The sequence below is a fragment of the Lineus longissimus genome, chromosome 15 (genome assembly GCF_910592395.1).
Source record: "Lineus longissimus chromosome 15, tnLinLong1.2, whole genome shotgun sequence".
Classification (NCBI taxonomy): Eukaryota; Metazoa; Nemertea; class Pilidiophora; order Heteronemertea; family Lineidae; genus Lineus; species Lineus longissimus.
In genome coordinates, this window is record NC_088322.1 from 9,053,741 (window position 1) to 9,074,442 (window position 20,702).

A 20,702-nucleotide genomic window follows, 5' to 3' on the forward strand; every position below is an offset into this window, starting at 1 on the left:
GTTCGTAATATCTGATTTTGCGAATTCATAGAATTCCGATGGGATCTCAACAATACTTCAGATAAATTCTGTATGGTCTCAATAGATGCATGGCGAATGAACCCTATATTTATCGTGTTTTCATTATTCGTTCTGCGACATTGGAAATCGGCATTTGGGTCTATCTATTTATATCAGCCTCCAATGAATGGAGCAAGATAAAGCAAACATTTTGAAGTAAGGGCAATTAGGGTTATTATTGTGTCCGTTTTAGGTTTTTATTGTCTCGTTACGATTGCGTGGGTCGAAATATTGGCGATTGGGAGCGAGTTGATTTGGCGTTTATGATATTTATTTTGGAGAAAAATCTAGATTTGGTTTTGATTTGCTTTATGCATCCCGAAAATAAGCGATTAAACTTTCTTTGACCTGCCATCCTGATGATGAAAGATACTTTGTATAGTCTCTCAAACTCAGAATCATGAGAATCATGAATTTTAAAGAAATCTTCGCTAATTGCAAAAATAGATAAATTACATTTTCAGATTTACAGTGAAGAGTTGGCATGAATATACAGTACACTCGTTTCAACGAACTAAGAGCCGTTGATCAATGACTAAGAAATTGAACAAATGCCAAGCTGGAACATGACATCATCATCATCAGACAACTTGGGGATGCAAACCCATTGTCTACTCAAATTTAACTTGAATGAAATCAGACAACCATATGCATACAAGCAAGAATTAATAAATGCTATGTAATGATCAGCTTGAATTGAAAATTGAGAACTGGCCCTATACCGATGAAGCTAGAGCTTATTCTGTGTATCCTTCACTCTCTTATCTGCCATCTTCAGAACACAAAACAAGAATTGAAAGAAATAAAAGATTCCAAATAAAATTACCATAATTACAACCTGACATTTCAAAATCTCGTTTAATTACCCCAGAAACTGGAAATATTTGAATAATCAAACTCACAAAAGACCACAAAGTCGAATAAGAGGGTGAGATTATTCTTCCAAATGATAATATCATCTATTTCAATAGTTCTCTTTATTCAATCTATGATGTAGTTAGTTTCATCTATTGAGTAACAGCAAAATTAGTTTCATTCAAACATGTCAAGGCGAATTTTTTCTTCACTTTTGATTCTGCTACTGGTCCTGGTATAAGTTGAACATCTGAATGACATTTGACGTAAACACGGGAAAGAGACTCTCGACTTTTGATTAAATTTAATAAATTAATCAAAAATATCAGAAGCTTTTTTAAGACCTCCACATCATGATCTCGCAGACATTCACCTCCGAGTACTCTCGACCTAACGAAGCAGGCATGTTTCTGATTGTAGAGAAGTCTTTACTGTCTGAATGATTCGTTGTCAGCAACATAGAATCCAGTCAATACTATGTCAGATCCATACAGTCAATTTACATTAATTTAAAAAATATGCTTTTACTAAACCACGAGACTTAATCAACTTCCTGTCTTCTCAAGTATAATCCTAATCAATCAGCGAAAGGTAAGGTAAGGAAGTACAAATATTCCTTTGGTTCCAGTGGCTCAATCGGCATCAGAGACAACCATCAGGGTTATAACTCAACCAAGCATTGTCTCGTAAATTTACAGTCTACCCGCTTCTGAACTTTTATCAGCAGTGTCCAAATTCTCTGATTGAGCTGATTTTAATTCCAGTAACTTCAAACCAATAATCAATTCACTGCCAAACCGGAACCGTCTTGGCCTAACTACGTTACTATCATCATTATTATATTACCTTTTCTATTAATACTATTTTCTCACTGTTTCCCTGTCTTTTCCTTGCAGTGGGCAATCCCCCAGAGAGAGTATTATATTAGTTAGTTACCATTACTGTTATCTTTCCCATTTTTATGACTGTATTCTCATCATTTCCATGTTTTCTCATTGCAGTGGCCAATCCCCCAGACAGAGCAAAAGATGACTCCAGTCTTGGATCAAAAAATGGACAGCTATCGAGTAAGTTTTCCATGAGTTGTTCATCATGGTCAACCTCCACATTCCTGTTTAACTCTGTGTATTTTCAGAAAACATTATTGACAAGGCGTTCAAATACACAAGGCTAACTTTTGTATGGAATGGGCCATTGCAGCGTCACATGTGAATGTACTGTTACTGTGAACTCCCATTTCTAAAGCTGAGAGAATTGCCAATTTCTCGGATTTTTGTTCATTGTTAGTATAATAACATTTCTGGGGTGGAATCGTGAGGCAGGGTGGCGTTTTCAGAACATTCACCAAAAAGCAATACTTTGTCTTAAAACTAGTTTTCTGGGCGGTTGTGTTACCAACTCACTTGCTGGTGTTATTGAAGACAACTGAAACTATGTGCATATAATATAAAGAGTTCGACGTATTGAATTAACCTACAGAGATTTACATACGCCAGCTAGAGACTTTTCAAAAATGGCACGTTAAACATAAACACAGTTCATATTTTGATATGATGTTAGACTTTGCATCTGAAGATCTCTTATTTCATTTGAATCCATACATTTCTTCCCCGAGGGCATATGACTGTTTTCAAATGATAAGTCTACTTAAAAGCACTTAGGAGTCATACACTTGTGGATCAGACATCATTAGCCACTTTGTATTGTGACCCTCCAGTGATTGATATTGAATTTTTTCTGGAATGGTAATGGCTGTGCCAGGCTCTATTTGAAACGACGGTCTTTGAATTTAAAGACGGCCTTTGAAATTTATAAAGAAATGCAACCATTCACGCCATTCTCGGGAATTGCCATAATCAAATAACAAAAGAGTAGGTGGTCGATTTGTAGAGGGTGAGTTTGAAGCTTTTGACCAAAAAACCATGCTTTTCCGAATCCCCATTCTTGCTTTGTATTCATTGAGAAAACAGATATAAATACCTAGAAAAATCAAGAGGGTAGTTTTGATGAATAACGGAGCGGTATTTTCTTCAGTCTAATTATTTTCTGTCCTATTTTCTGCAAAAAAACTGATAGATTTAATGTTTACCACACATCGACTATCAATTAATATGTTGCAGGCAGCTGTGATAACCGCCAACACAAGACTTTTTTTTCCGTAAATATCACTTCGTTACTTAATGTACGCTTCACTTTAGCATTATTGACCGAATTCTAAATCTTTTCAAACCAGTCTCCAGCAAATAATTGAGATGCCTCCATCAAGTGGTATTGATTTTATACAAGAATGCAAGAAGAAATACAATGCCTTGAGCGAGACTAATCAATATTTTGTCAATATCTAACAACAAAATGACTTGACAGGTTATGATTAGAAAATAGAAATTTTATAATTATATTCATTATATTCATTATAATTATTGTGTTGTGGTTATCGTCACCATGGCAGGCTATTTCCAAGATAAATTTATGAGATTAACGTGGCCTGTAAACAAGCAATTTGAATCGCTGTGACCTGCGCCTATGACCACAATCATGGCAAGCAACAACAGTTGAACAATTGCGGTGGTCTTTACAGGTGCCTGCGAAAAGACGTGTTGATCGCAGCTACTTGAGATCAATATCAAATTTAGCAAACACCAGTCACCAGTTTTACCCGCAGACGAGAGATTTTTGTCGCACATAGCAGCGATTATAATCACAGAGGTAGCAATATAAATCGATCATGTGCATGGTGCTTTAAATAGTACCCTCACAAACCAACGACAACTTGGTTTTAAGAATTTGCATACGTTTACTAAACACCTAATATTTGGGCCTCTTTGTTTTTGCACTTCGCGAAATAGCATTATATAAAAATTAATTTCTCACAGTTTTTATTGTGGTGTACTACAACTTTCCGTTATTCGGTTGTCCTGTATAATTCGGTATGTAAGTCATCATCTAGGTATAGTTCGAACAGAACAGGTCCATGTGGCTATAGCCCAATTGTGTTGAACTTGGTACTGCCGCCCTATAAATCAACAACGATAAGAACATGTAAATTGCAGAATCCCAAGATAAGCATTAACAATATGGATGATTAATCGCTCTCTCAGTATAGACATGATTGTGTTACGAAACAATCGCCTAGCAAAAAGAAAGAGACAAAAGTGACTAAGGTAGTCGTAAAGAAATTCTCCAGTGGGTCATTATCGCGGATTCGACCGCTTTTGGAGTAATGTTTTTCGCATTAGTTGTACGGAAACACGTGAGAAACGTTCAAATTACAATTCGATATGGTGCACAGTCAGCCAAGATCTATCTATTCTTTAAAGTTTATATACCTATTTATTGATAAGACAATACTCCGATTTTTACGTCATTTCACACAGAAAATGTTGATATGCCAAAATGAATATCTCCAAAGTATATTTGGAAGAAAAAAAATATAAAGCCAAAAAGAACTTGCAAACAGCAAAATTATTGTAAATTTTTATTTTTCTCTGAAATACATGTATTCGCAAATCGTAGAATTAGAGGCGCGAAAAATTGGTGGTATTGAGTATGGATAGGTGATACTGGACACTTCGCGTGAATCTCAAGTAATCCAAGCATCATCCAATCGTAATTTCTATTCCAACTGGTAAATACTTTAATTGGCAATGCATTTTATACTGACAATCATTCATATTTACTCTAGGCAAACTCAGCATTCTAGTGTGGAACGGCTAGAAAATATCAATGTATGATGTATTCCCCTTGTTTGATGGTCCAAAAATGCGTAACAATGCTGTTCTTGGAGAGCCGCACTGAATCAGAATGGCTTCAGTAATGGACAAAACATGTTCATAGCAGCGCGTAATTAAGAGGCTGGGACATTATTTCGATGCACGCACTGTTTAGTGTTCATTGTAGGATGCATACATGTATATCGCAAGATTATTGCGCTTCCGCGATTATTTACTTTTCATGGATTTCGGGAATAATCTTGATTCACGAAAATCAAAATCAGAAAAAAATATTTCTTATATAAAAATCGTGAAAATATTATTTTCTTGGAAATAGACTGTGGATCTAATAATTAGTTACATTAGCAATGCACGGTGATGTGTACTGCGTATTGTGCTGAAGTATCAAAAAGTGTGATCAATATCAACGATGTATGTGAAAAACAAAATGATTATTATGTAAACTGCTTAATTTTCGCGGGCGTTTATTTCGTGGATTTTGCGAGAAAAAAAACTATTTACGAAAACTAAAATCTGTAAAAAGAAATTATTGGAAAAACCAACGGAATTTTGTAATATACCAAGGTAAAAACCGTGAACGTTTGTTTTTTTAGAAGTTTTTGCGATGTGCAAAACCGTGGCGCAAAAATTAAGCAATTAATTGTGAAGCAGCAAAATTTCGCTCTTCTCTTCTCTTTGTCAATTTTAGCCAATTCGTTAACAAGATTCCTCCTCTTATTTTTCAATCAACATTTCTTGGACAATTTTAAATTTTTGTGAATCTAAATCTGAAAAAAAGCTCACGAAAATTTTGCGGTCTACAGTATTAAAGCTGACAGGTACGCAAGAAATCATAACTCTCCAAATAATACCAACCAACTTTTCTTTATTCGCAATTTCCCTCCTATGGAGATTGCCAGGATAAACACTGAATGATCCTCCCCTTCACCTGCCTTGGCTAGGAAGCATTAATAGCATTGCCGTGTTTTCCGGCGACAAAATCTTAAAATAAGTCTCATCAGCGCGACCGTTGGTACACCTGCATAGCATGATGGGAAACTTGTTGTAATCTTGAAATTACCATTCGCAGAGGTATTGCTGGCATACGATAGAAAACGTTGTAACAGTTATCGGTTTTTTTTCTGACGTTTTTGAGCACATTGTTCCATTATTTTTCTGTTTTCTCCGTTGACAACCAGTGATTTGTTACTGATTTTCCTAAAACAGAAAACCATATCGAGTCTCACGAGCTCCAATGCGCAAGAAAAAGCGTTTTTTTAGTTTTTGGTTTATTTTAAATGTTAGAACTTTGTTTGTGTTGGGTATCCCACACGTCACACGCTTTGAAATTTTTGAACTGGATGCGACTCTTGCTCTTTTCATATACACTGAAACGAGTCTCCAAAATATCCCCTTATTGATAACTAACTTGCTTGAAAGATTTCTTATCTTGTCTCTTATCTTGCGAAAGGCACCTGCGAGTTGATGAGCTGACGCTTGGCCATATCAAAGTCCATCTGCCGAAATGTTCCTTTTATCACTAGTCATGTAGCGATTTTAATCATCATGAAATATTGGTGAAATTGGGACTTCATGATTCATCCTAAGTCATTATGCTTGTGTTCTCTGTGAAGTCTTTGTCAGCATGTTCGAATTCCCTAATTTGACTATATGTGATGACGTCAGAGGTTGCAAGAACAAATTTAGCATTTAGTCAATTGCCAGCAACAATAGGCATCAGATATTGCCAGCAACATGCATATACATGTTGCAGCCATCAGGCTTTCAATAACTGCTAACTGTAAGTGATTCAGCCAAACAAATATGTCTAAGATATTAAAAGCACCCAGAATAAATCTCAGCTAACTTTGTGACTCTGACATAATACACAAGATGATAAATTGAAAAGAAAGTCACAGTTGGGTAAACAAGATCTTATATCCAAAACGACAATACCACTAAATGTATGGAATCGTGATAGGAGGCGGCAACAGTCAAATTTATAGCAGCGCGATAGCGAAATCTGGTCATCCATCACTGTCCTGTTCTCTAACCATCTTGGATTCAACCATCGCGGCGTAAATACAATCTCCGAGCTCTTTCTATCTCCGCAACAAAAGACGAAATCACCCAAACCTTGTTATGGCTTATTCCAGGGAATGAGGTTGAATTAAGTAATCTTGTAAATCTTGCCCACGGTCGGAATAGCGTCATCCGATCAAGTGGGGGCCTGACATATGTCATAGGGGAGGATCCATCATGGGTGTCGGCTTGACGAGATAGCAAGGGATCTCGATTGGATGGACAATTTAATGCTTTAATTGAAGTGCATTTTAGTAATAAACCTGTTGCTCAGATTAAATTGGGTCTTCTCCCTACAGCAGAGATTTGATGCTTTCATCATGCCTTGTGTAGGCAGAGAGCAAAAAAGTAATACTCGCAGTTAAGGACCTTTTAGCACTAAATCCACAGGGACTTATGTGCGCTTTATTGGTGACAGCTGTTTCCAAAGTAGCGACATGTAAATCACGGAAAAAAACATAAATGTTCAACAACATTGACTCGACCATACATTGGAAAGCTTTGTATTCGTACGTTCTGCTGGCACCTTCGATTTGTCTCCATACGACATCCATGACCCTTTCACGATAAACCTTTTTTCTGGGCCACACACAAACCCATTTATCATTTCCAATTTCAAATACATGTTAATGAGTCATTTAAATTCTGTCCCTGAACCATTGTTTCCGTTAGCTAAAACTCAATTTCCTCCTTTTGCAAATATTTAATTCAGAGGTTTGTTTACAATGTAACTCAACTTGTCGATTAGATTGCGTTCAACTTTCAGACCGCCGTTGATTTCAAAAGTAATTGCTGAGTATTCGTTCGATGAATATAGCTTTGCTGCAGGTGACCTTGTTACGTCTATGCATCCTTGAACCTCATTGGCATTGGATGAGTCCCCTCGAGGCTGGGGCCCTCCGTTCTGACTGTACCCGTTGATGAATGACAGATCTGTTTCCACCGCAAAATGAAGTAGTTTGTATGGAAATTCCGGCTAGTTTGCATTCACATCTGGTTGGACACTGGTATGGCTGGTGTGTTCTGCATGGTGTTCCATCAACCGGTCTTATATCAGTGGAGAGAGAGTACATGTCATGAATGTATGCATGTTATAAATAGAAACAGTGGACCATTAGTATTGGTTGCAATGTTCACTAGTATTCCAAGTGAGTAATTTCATGGTCTCAATTGATATATTGTTATGGTCTCGTTCGATTGACATATCGATATCATTAGCATATAATTTAGTTTTGGTTACGCTGATGGCCTTTTGTGACTTGGTGGCTAGTAGTGATATATGTTGTGGCGATATTGCCATGACGTAGATAAGCCAGGCTAACAATGGTGGCCCATAAATGTCAAATGGAAGATAGATCATGTCTAAGAATTACAAAGCTTTATTCAGCAGTATACAAATTACACTAAAGTGTGATTGACTAAGTGAGAACATACAGTAATAATATTATGTGAATACATGTTGGAAACACGAGCAAAAAGCAAGGAGGTAAGAGTTTGGTTTACATCAGCGATCTCCGAGGGGCGAAGGAGAGCATAATTAGGACCAGTGGCCTTCAATCAGTAATCTTGGAGACCAAGGAGGGTTATTGTGGACCACCCCATGGTCGGTGGAATATTGGAGCATTTGGTAAAATGCAAAGATGTTTAGAATCCATCTTTTAAAAACTTGACTACATGACCCTGAAACGTTAGGCGAGGGTCTATATTGGACCAGCTATGGTCACCTCGACTAAGTAGAAATTCCTCACCGCGTGAAAAGCCTAAACCACATATCAAAATTGCCATCCTCTTAGTGATCAAATGTATCAAAATTCCAAGACATGAAAACACAGTATTTTACAGTTCCCTTTTATATGTGTTATTGCTTCACAGTTTTCCTTTAACAGAGGTGACACCTAACGTACTGTAGGACTGTTGCTTGGCCGGAGTGGTGATCAGTTTATTGGACTTGTCGTCAGGCCATTGAATCGTTTCTTTTGAGAATGCTTGAGAATTTGTCCACAGTATTGATGGAAAAGCGGGGAAATCTATGCGTCAATATGCTCCGCGTTTCCATGTTTACACGATTTATCGACAATTTTGATTGGCTGCATTAGCTTTGATTTGTATCGTCATAACACTTCTTGCCATGCAAGATTAATGGTTTGTTTCAAATCAAGTCGATATTAATGAGTGTGGTTTCGAAGAAGGCCGAAAATAGGAAAAATAGCGCTTCTTGAAATCATCTCAAATATGAACATACAATGTAAGATTCCCACACGGTGTTTACATGTTCACTGTGCATTTGCAAGACTTAGCATTTTTGTTTTAAAAAAATTTGTTTTAACAAAAAAGATCTTGGCATGCAACTGTATAACAATCACATTAATGATGCATCGTGACGTTAACTCCATTTTCCGCCGTTTCTTGCGGGAGATTCCAGTTAATGGAACGAAAATAGAAGAGCACTTGTTGCTCCTCGCGTGATTCGGGCTCATGCGATTATTGTTACACATTTCCATGGCAACCTTCTTGTGTCCCTCATTGTCACCGCCGATGTGTTGTCGTTGCTAATAAGGAGATGAGAAGACAATGGAACAGATTTGGTAGAAATTGACAATGATTACGGTCGAGGTTACAAATGCCTGCCACAGACATGATAGACTAGGTGGCTTTTTAATTTTTGTTGCGATATTTCACTTTTGTAACCGGACTTGCCATAGTCCGCACTGACTATATTGCCTATTTTGTGGGAGGATGGCCATTCTTCCCACATCAGTTTGTTGTTGGTGTTGCTGTTGCATGTGCGGACAGGGACAGGCAGACTAAGAAGAATACTGTAAACCGCCAAATGTACACAGCTGCTGGTTTGGCGATTGGCAAAGAACTTTAGAAAATCAAAAAATTCTATGATTATTTTTTTATAGATAATGAAATTCCTTCAGAATTTTTCCATCAAAAGATATTAATTCTTTACAATTTCAATTTTCTCGGATAATGGTTCTTCGAAATCCACGAAGGGGATAAGACCGAAAAAATTGGGTAATTTAGGGTTGTCTCTGCAGGCTAGGAATTGTTTTATTGTTTTGTTAACTGCAAGTGAGGTGGGAGGGAGAACAACCATCCCGGTAGAACTGTCTTTATCGGATTCGAACCCATCACCATTAAAGATAAATAGTAGACCACCTACATGTAGATCATTGTCTGTGACATTTGGAACCAAGGGCTGTTTGCCGACCTCATTGACATGATACTCTTTCTATGATATTGGCGATATTTTGTTTTGGGAGGTTTGGAGAGTAAAAAAAAGATCGAAACCCACAACGATGCGATTACAAGGCCTTCAGTAGATATATAGACGTCTTGACATTTGGAGGTTCTAAATAAAAGCTCAGTGAGACACTCATCTGACAATGCCGAAAATTTATCCAGCTAACAAAAAACGCCACGTCGTCTGGCCAAGAAAAATGTGGAGAGTGACATCATGTTTATTTTTAGCGGTGTGATTAATGGTCGTCTTAAAATAAAGCAACTTGAAAAGTGAAGGTCAACGAATAAAATGTCACCATCAATATTGAAAGACCCTCATTTAATTTACACTTAACGGATTTACATGGTCTCATAGTATAGTTAAGTTTGTTGATCATAGTGCCACTCCTAATATTCAGTTGACTATAGTATATGCATGCAGTTGGGCCCTTGGGTTGTGTTAGATTCAGCGGTACTTGTATTCCTCATTCAAGTGTGCTTTGAGATAGGAGCGACCACTGTCGGCGACTGAGCGTAACTAATTTGACCTACTTGACTCCTACCTTTAGCCTCCCTTTAATAGATATTACAACTGGTGGGATTAGTTGAAGCGGGGTATAATATTTCAGGATAGTGAAGCCATCAGCAGAGGAAATGGATGTAGCTGTTTTTATAATTGGGAATTGTGACTGGAAGCAGTGGAAGTGCAGTCTGGAAGATGTGATATTTTCTAATTGGAAAAGTGGGAAGAACATGCGCAGACTTTTGCTGACATTTATAAACCTTTCATTTTGTTTTTGCAAAGCAAGCATTGTAGATCAAAAGAAGTAAAATCGCAAAGCTATACATGTATATGTTTGATTGGAATGCAATTTGGCTTCGATAACGAAAAGCTTGATACCAATGCTTAAAAATGACCTGGCTGTTCTGTCAAGTCACGTTAGGAGAAAATTGAGTAAAAAGGTGTAAAATTAACAAAAGGTGTTCTCAAAAATCATAGTCATCCAGCTTCTTAAGTAGTTTGTAGGCTGTTTTTAAGTTGTTTTCATCTCTCTTTTAATTCTCAAGCAACACTCATTTCCACGTTTCATCTTAAATGTAATTCTGTGCAGAATTGATTCATCCCAAAAAGAGATACGACTCTCGCTCATGAATTTTTGTCTATTCTAATACATGTATCAAATGGCCATGTGCATATTTCGGAGTCTTGAATATTCAAACTCGGTCTTAGTTTGGTGTAACAAGAGTATTTGCGCTGCAAACAAATAGCTTTTATTATTGGAAAACACATTACTCTTCATCTGTCTATACAATGATTCACGGCAAGGAGAATATGTATTGACGTATGGCGATACCTCAATGAAAGGTCACATAGATGCGATTTCAGGGGTCAAAACAAACGCTTGGTATTGGCATTAGTAATATCTCGGAACGTGTCTCGACCTTTTTGTACGACTGACTCCAGGTAGTTTACAGGGAACCAGGCGTGTCATCCGACTTTTTCCTGTCAAAGATCATCAGGGGCGTGCCAAAAGAGGTCAACAGAGACATGAACTTTGTGATGACAATAATACCGTCTGAAATTTGCAAAATAGTCAACATTTGTCTCTTGTCTGACCTTTGTAAATATCTCCTTTGCTCTAGTTGAGAAATGTTTGGCGACGTCTGGCGTTGTATCCTCAAGGGATTGATTTGAACTTTGACATGAGTCATTTTAGGATTGATCTGAACTTTGACATGAGTCATATGTTTGCCGAAATGCACTGGCTGCATGTGTGGTTGGGGGATGTTGAGGAGCGTCTGGGATATCTGACCTATGATTTGTAAGCCTGCCGAGGGTATAAATGCGAGGAGTTGATCTCGTAAAATCACTGCTGATATAGATTAGGATGCTGTGTTGTTATTTGTTGTATCTATGTTTCGAGTCACTGGATTCGGTACAGTACTTGTGGAATTCAAATTCTATAGTGCATATTCAAAATCCAATCAATTTATTGGATATGCTTGTGTTAACATTGACCAATCGGATAGTGAATTTGGGCCAAATCTTCTTGCAGTTTGATATTAATCTTATCAATAGGCATTTTTGCTACACTCAGTTTTCATCTCAATCAGAGTTTCAATTGCAAAGTCCAATTCTGCTAGCTGCTATCCGATTTTCCATTCGAAATTCAGTTTGTGCTGCACTCAGATTTTTCATCCCAAATTTAATTCTTGCTGCACTCAGATTTCAATTCGGTTGTTCTCAGGATTTCCATTTTGCTGCAGTCTTCCATTACACTGCTCTACTTAGATTTTCCATCCAAAGTTCCATTTTTTGTGCACTCAGACATTTGACTCCAACTTCCATTCACTGGCGCAACTGATTTTCCCTATTCCAAATTTCATATGTGCTACGCTGGGCCTTTCTACATTATAAAGAACTATTTTTGTTATCTTTTGGGTACAACAAATTTTGCATTTCCTGGTAAGTTTGCCTGGAAATTCCTGTAATACCACAGTCCTTAACCTGCAGATGAGCGATATGTGTTGCTGCAACCTGCAATCGTGATGTGACCGCATACAACAAAAATATATATATTTACGGTGGTCATTGCGGGTGACTGCAGCAAGAATCAATTGTCGCGCTGTGACCTGTGGTTAATATAAAACCCAGCAAATACCAGTTATACCCGTATACGATCTGATCTGTTAATAGATTTAGCCATGCGTCTGGTCGCAGCGACAAAAATCACTCGTTTCCAGGGCACTTTAGGTAATTAGCAAATGCCACTCTTCTTCAGTTATCGGTTATTATCAGTATCTATTATTGTCATGTTGATATACTCTTGACCGCAGATAGTATTAGATATGACACTCTCTTACATCCAATTTACTACCTAATTAACAGATGGAGTGGTCAGTAACCGATTTTGGATGGCGTCTGCGTGTAGTACAAATTGCCAAATATTCGTGGTCGTTTTAAGGCAATAAATATTCTTTGATTTGAAAAACTATAAGGAATTTGTCATCTTGAATCCCTCAAAATAAGCTGTGCATTTTTTGTCAACCAATGCGAATTGCCACATTTTCTGTTGAAATATCAGGTCTACAACATGCGTCTATTTGATGCCCTCCCACACTCCAAGCCACCAGAGCCTCTTCACCTCGCTTTTTCTCCCCCGAGCAGCTTCTTCGATAACCTCCTATTTCAATACTTGACTATCGGGTTCTAGGTGCAGGCATGCAGATAAATCGAGAATAATCTCTCGAGATTTTTGTATAACGGTTTTTCCTTCGCTGATATGAAATTATTTTGTCGGATATGCATCTACCTTATTCCGAAAACCCCGTAATATGGACTAGGCATCATTTCACCTGCCTGTGCATCAGTCAAAATGTGAAATCTTGGGTTGAATTTGAGGGGGTTTTGAATTATGAAAATACGCGTTGATTATAGTAATGTCCATTTGACAGAACAGCCTAAATGCTCGATGGGAAAAAAATTACCGTTTGGATCATTCATTCGATATATATCGATACATCTTTGAATAACTACTTATTAGTAAGTAAGTTCCCTCTTAATCAATGGCGAATACGAGAATGGAATCAATGAATATTGACAACAAGGATATGTTTAGTGCCCAAATGATAAGGGAGATAAAGACAACAATGAAATAGCCTAAGGATTGTCGATGTTTTCCTGCAGAAAGTTTTTTGATAGCTATTGGTTTTAACCACAGTAATGACATACATTATTTTGAGACGTATGAAAATGTGGTACTGAATTGATTTTTGATCCTGTCTAAGTCTTGTCCAATATCTGGACCACAACTGAGAGACACAACATAAGCTTAAGAAGTGACTTGATAACTCAATAGGAATGATAGGGAAGTTGGTGTCTCATACGACTAAACCACACTCAATTTATGCATCCACTTAATCTTATTCTTCAGCGTTTGCTCTGCACTTGGAGATGTACATGTTCTTCTCCACGGGGTATTCCTCTTTGAAGAGGGTAGGATCAGCACTTTTACGTACCACTTCAGTCAGGTGCCAGTTTGGTTTATTGACCTAGCGTCCCTGACTTCGGCCAGAGGTTGAGTCCATTGCAAGATACTCATGTTTCCCACTCGGTAGGGGACTTTTACTTGCCCTTGCATAGACACCAGGAACGAAGGAGCTCGGTTAAAGTCTCATTCAACGACTATGAAGAGCAATTATAGTTCCTTGAAAGCCATGCCAATGCCAGTTCATCCAAAATACAATCCCGGGTTCTCCCCAGGATCGAATCTTGGCCCTTTTGTGTGGTAACCAGATATGTTATCCACTAGACTATGAGGTTCTTTACCTTTACAGTCGAGCAGGGGAAGAATTATGGAATATGCCGCGATCTAAATGTCAACCACACAAACCTAAATCCAACCAATTCATTTTCAAAAAAGAAATTCCACGTTAAATTTGACAAGAACCATCTTCGAAGGATCTTGGTTGAACGGTTATAAATGATCTCAATGACTATCCATCATGTTCAAATGAAAGTGTCTGGCAAATTTTGCCATCAATCACACCGCTTCGTAAAATAGATTTGCGTAAAATTTCATGGAAAATTGCCGCAATCTATTGTAATTTTTGACTGATTAAAGCCAGCAGTAGGTAAGAGGAGCGCTTTGATGTTAGGTTGATCAGATTTCAGATATGGGTACAGAGCTGTGATAGTTTACCTTTCGTGATATGGCGCATGTGTTACTGTAAACCCGGATATATAAGTGACCATTTTTTTCGCAGTTTCGAGAAATTGCAACTTTTGGAATACATTTGATATAGAGTTTTGACAACCCAGTAAACTTCAATTAGATTTCCATATTCGCAGCCACATATTTTCGTGATTACCCGTAACTGCCAACAAAATTTGAAAAATAAAAGGTACACGGATATTTCTGGGTTTGCCGTATGATCATACAGTGTGCATAAGATTCCCATAGATCAGGCCATTTGGCCAGATATACTTTTAAAGTGTGATTGTCCTCTATCATCGCCTATATGCAAATAAACAGCCACTGTAACAATGAAGTGTTATAAGCAAACCCTTTCAATTAGATCAAAATATACTTCGACGAGCATTTTGACATATAACATCACCAGTGGGCCTTTTTCATTACCCCATTCTGCTGCCGGCATTGTATCAAATGATCACAATCATACATATAGAATAACTGTAATTGTATCAAGTAGCACTGATCTAATATATTGGAAGATGCTTGAGTTTCATATTAGGAAGGACATGTGGGAGGCAGATTTACCGAGTTGGTGCTTTTCACTGTGATGAGTCCACTGAATTTGGTCACATCATATCATTGTCGGAGATGCTGAGAAATGTTATATCTCAATAATTGCCATTCGATCTTTATGATACTTATACCTCTTACTACTCTCGACATGAAGTCGCATAGGTTTAGTTCATTCAAAACTTCATTCCGACAACGTTCCTCTTGAAAAATGCTGGGAACTCACGCAAACGTCAAACGCTGAAAATTGATAAACCATACTTTTACCAATATCGAACTTGAACAATTAACAATTAATCAACTCGTTTTTAAAAAAAGCAATTTTGTACTTGGATGATAAGGAATCATCAATCACCATCAATCCATGTATAAAAAAAATTTGGATTTGGTTATTTTAATATCTGTTTTGTTTTAAGTCATGTGGCTGATAAAACATCCATTCCTTAAAAACCATTATTTTTTAGCAATTTTAGACTTCGATGATTGACCATGCACGTTGCTTCAAGCAATTTTGGACTTTGATGATGATATATGGAATCCTGGGCTTGGTTTATTGACCAGTCATCTTGTGTTAAGCTGTTTTCGACTACGATGATGATCTATCCATTGTGTTTTCTGCAATTTCTGACTTGGGGTGTTAATCAATCTTGCATTCAGTAATTTAGGGCTTGGATGCTTATTCATTCATCTAGTTTTAAGCAATTCTGAACTTGAATGATTAACCATCCATCTTGCATTAAGCAATTCTGGACTTATCTATTCAACTACTGATATTACTGTGGATTATACAAACCATCAATTTCCTTTTAAGCACAAAAAGTTATGATGTCACAGGAGGCCTTAGGTAAGTGTAGTATGATGAATTTGTGAATGTTTTTACCCTCATTTGATTGTTTACCCACAATACATAACTGTACAGATTGAGTTGCTGACTATGATAATTATCATAGTCCATCTCGGGTACACGCTATCTCACACATTTCCGCATGGGGGTGGTGTGCAGTTCTCATCACATAGAGAGGTATCTTGCACCGTGTGATCTGTTTAAATAATGGCCGGGTCTATTTGGTAAGCGGCTCGCCGAACAGGCATCTTTTTTTGCCCTGCTTGGAGAGCCGCTTGCCAAACAGCACTAAAAATCAACTCTGTTCGGCAAGCCGGGCTTGCCAAACAGGGCAAAAATACTACCCTCTTTGGCGAGCCGGAGAGGTTACAACATGTTGGCCAATCAGAGAGCAGTGACGTCATATTCGAATTGATATGCGCATATTTAACAATGGCCGACTTCCCGCTCTCGATTCAATTTCTGTTACTAAACTCGGGTTTTGGTCATTAATCCATGAAGAAGCATGTACATGTACATGATTGTATGGATTTACAAAATAAAGTCATAAACGTGATTTAACTGATAAGCATGTTAAATGCATTAGTGTGCATTTCTAAAGGCGTTTCACTGTAACTCCAGTGTTGCTGACCGTGTTGCCACGAATGATAATGAGCTCCTGGATGGTTGAATATGCATGAGTTCGGCTCTCCATTCAGGACAAGAAAAAGTCGCTGTTTGGTAAGCCGGGCTTGCCAAGTAGTCACTTCCTTAAATAATATAAGATATAGCCGATGCTATTGTTATCTACTCACACATTCGAGGTTGTGACTAGAACACAATGGAAGGGCCAGCTTACCCCCACTGCAAGTTTTCCCTATTTTACCTTCAGTGCACCGAGACGAATTATCGTTGACTGCTACATACATGTACTCCACAGCCTCGAAATATTTCTAAATTGAGATCTTGTTGCCAAGTTGTACAGTTTTGTTGTATTTCAGCTAATCTAACTAACCTTGTCTATACTACGACGATTGTTTTACTTTTGCACTTCATCAGTTTTGCTTTAATTGGAATGCTTTATCTTGTTCATTTACTTCGATCATGGATTAATCAGTGTTCCTCTTCTTTAGGTTTTAATTGATTTTACTTCAGACTATCAGGATTGAAGAATTTGATGTTATTCCTTTACAAAAAGCATGGTTTTCTTCTATTTATCAAACGTTCATGTATAAGTTTGCATCACTATACTCTTTTCTAATTGCATGTTATCTTGACATTTGTTCCCCTCAGACTAAAAACTGATTTCAATAGTGTTGTTTTCACTTGCGTGCGTATCTATCATTTTCTGATCCACCAAGGCCGGGTTCATATAGAGCCAACACGACTTGCGCTGTTTTGCTGCAAAGCCATAAAAACCATGCAGCTGTGACACGCGAATATACCTGAACCTATTCCCCATCGAACAAGTATCACATCAGACTGATTGTGTTTTGACCTCCGCCTGATTAATGCATATAATCAGTGAGATGACGTGGAGCAGTAATGTGAACAGCTGATGTCGCAAAGTCAGGTCTTTTCTTCCTGTAATCTCCTCTTCATTATTATATCAGGCATGTTTTTCAAAGGTGCTTATACGTTGTCTTCCAATCTCACAAGTTGAGCCTGAACAGAACTAAAGTGAAATTAGAAAACGACGTCCTTTGGTAAAAAGTCATGTAGCGCAATGGAGGCAATCTCTCTTTGGAAATTAAGGTCACTGAGCTGTAAGATGATTTCGGAACAGTCTTGACACATTTGTAAAGTGTTCTTTTTAAAGTTTAGGGTCTGTAGGTACATAGTCTGATATCGACTCATCTTGACCCTCAAGCCTTGGATCCACTCCGCCGACCCGGACTCCGTTTAATACACCAACCCTTGACGCAATACGCAGATCTGCCTGTATAAGTTGGTTCTGTTATTCCTCACTAGATCGCACGCTACCGCCGATATTAACCAATCAGAAGGCCTTTAACTGGAGCACACTTTGATATGATCCAAACAACCTCGCTTCTAGTCTTCTACGTTCAAAAACACTGTGTCAAAAGTGTATATTGAACAGCATGCCAAGACTGGAGGCGAGAATAAAAATGACTCATTCATGAAAAATCACAATTTTGAAATCAGTGTTCTGATTGGCTCACCACAACTCGAGGCGCACGAGATACAGAATTATGGCATGCTTTTCTTCAGAGGTACGAGGCGAGGTAACGAACCGATTAACTCTGATGGTTCAGAATGATATCGACTATGAAAGAGGTATCATTTGACTTTACGCTTAACCCCTGTCTATTGTGAAACCTTTCTGTATCTAGGCCTAGATGAGCCGCTCTATCAGCGTAACTACCTAAGTATTTCCGACAAGTGTCTGTTAATAACATGGGTGGAGTATAGCAGGTTAGGCAAAGAGACGTGCCAATAGTCTCACGCCAACCATGGGGTTCAAACCAGTGCCCTCTTGGCCACTTACCCAAGCCATTACACAGACTGACCTGTACCTACACACCTTCCATCATTGTCCATCAGGTTTCTCATCAAAACGATGACCAATTCGTCCCTCTCTCTGATCACTGCATCTAATCAAGTCAACGTGGGCAGCAGGTGCAATGTCATTTCGTATAATCAAAGCACAGGAGAGTGCAGCACAATCGATCAACACTGCAGTGACCTCCCGATCAAATCATCTCAGAAATTGGGTGGAGAGTTAAGAAACCCCTCGGCAGTCACATTGTACTAAAATGACCAAGTGTTTTAGAAAATATTAGAACCTTTTGAGTTATAAATGATATCCCCTAAATAAAAAAGAAATGTTACAAGAAATAGTTTCCAATACCTTTTTGGACGTCAGAGTACATTAAACCAGAAACTGGTACTGTAGTGTAAGTCATCAAATTCCCATTGGGTGTATTTTGGCAAAAGTTGTAAATAACATAAATTTCCTTAAAAAAAGGTTGGAATAGCCAATCGAGAGAAAAAATCATAATCTACCCACGAGAATCGTGAGCACTTTTATCTGATTTTGGAAATTTTTGCGAATTGCAAAGATAAATGGATGCTGCAGTTTTCAGGTTTACAGTACTCGCATGGTCATCTCAGCAGAGATATTAGAACACAAAAGTGCCAAATGTATTCTGAAGCACCGAGTATAATCTCACAAAGAGGCTGGAGAGTTGGGAAACCCCTGGGCGGTCTCCTTGCACAAGTAATCAGGGCTCGTTACAAGGTTTGAAAGGCGGCATCAGACACAAAGGGAAACAAGAACAAGGCATCAGCCACAAACATATCCGCTGGGTATGAAACAGGCAAAGGGCTATTAGGTTCGCAACTTGCAACCAAGGCAAAGGGCCACGATGGTTCGCTTTCATTTAGTGCATCGATTGCAGCACTTTTTCATAAATGATCCTTGCACTAAGCTTGGTGAAGGAAGAAGGGAAATCTTGGATGCGCTTTTTATAGGTCGGCTGTTACGTTTTTTTGGCCAATGCAGATTTGCCTCACTTTCTGCATGATTTGTGTTTTCTGTCATTTCTCGTTTTATCGTTTCATTTTACAGAACGTGAGAAATACATTAGTGTTGCATGATTGGAGGTTAAAAAAAGAATTTTTTTCAAACATAAAATATTTTACCTCCAAAAAGTCTCTGGCTCCTGCTGAGTTGTTCGGCTTTCACAGGGTATTCATCGGGCAACAAGGTTCAATGAAAAGATAAAGCACTTCTGCTAAAGAGTTAAAAGAGATGACTAGTGTAATATGACCATTTTACTATTCACTGTACCTTTTATGGTGCAAGCGTAAACTGTAGTGTTGACCGTTCCCCGATTTAATGCTCATATCAATCGTAAATTTCGCCAAAAAAGAGACATTTATGATATCAAAAGCAGTATGTTGCCCTGATTAACTCTTCTCGATATGTTCGAGGAACTCAAATCCAGCAACCATTGTTCATGTCCAATATAGCAATGTGGTCGTTATTCATGACACACCGTAAGGATGTTGACCATCGCTGGCATACGAAAACACAAAACGGTCCCACGGTGAATTATAACGCTCGTTGTTATTGGCTATATAGTGTCCTGGTACGACACTCAAGATTGTTAGAATAACAGCGGAATCGGCAATATCGGGAACGAAAACAGACTAACGGTCCATTTGCTATGGATTGGTCGGTCACTTTTGCATAAGATTGACGGGTATGACAAGCCATTGTTGTAAATGAGTAGAGAATATACATTTGTCTTGGTTTCAGGAATCCATTTGGAGGAAATTGGTAACGTTTGGCCATAAAGTCTTTCGGGCCGGGTCCTATACTGATCTTGTCCCTAGATGACCGTAGCCCCAATGTAAATTGGTCCCCTTGACTCATGCTATCATACTCCTGGTACATCACTAACATGGCTGGGAGGGGGAATATCGCCCAAGCAATTAAAAGTTGCCTGATATCTTCGTCATGAAGACTGGAAAAGAGGGTCTCAGCTTTTTTTAGAGTAAGTGAGCTTTGTACTGTCAGACTTTGGCTGCCAACACTAACTTTCGTGACGACATGATTTGAAATTCCATCTCTATATCCCCCTTTGAGGTTAGGTTAGATTGAAGATATGAGCAACACGTCGACTGCACTGTAATCATCTCCATGTCCCG

General features: G+C 38.2%; 1 protein-coding gene across 16 annotated transcripts in view; it reads left to right on the plus strand.

Moving 5' to 3' along the window:
• LOC135499874 (dual specificity calcium/calmodulin-dependent 3',5'-cyclic nucleotide phosphodiesterase 1A-like) overlaps positions 1-20,702 on the plus strand; it is a 190,692-nt gene that overhangs the window by 101,597 nt on the left and 68,393 nt on the right. For 12 of the 16 annotated variants that reach the window (XM_064790884.1, XM_064790883.1, XM_064790877.1 and 9 more), the window contains 2 exons: positions 1,917-1,982; positions 16,014-16,046. In XM_064790884.1, coding sequence (XP_064646954.1) covers positions 1,917-1,982; positions 16,014-16,046 — 99 coding nt within the window. The remainder of the gene's footprint in view (positions 1-1,916; positions 1,983-16,013; positions 16,047-20,702) is intronic. The other 4 variants (XM_064790879.1, XM_064790881.1, XM_064790892.1 and 1 more) reach the window with 1 other exon arrangement.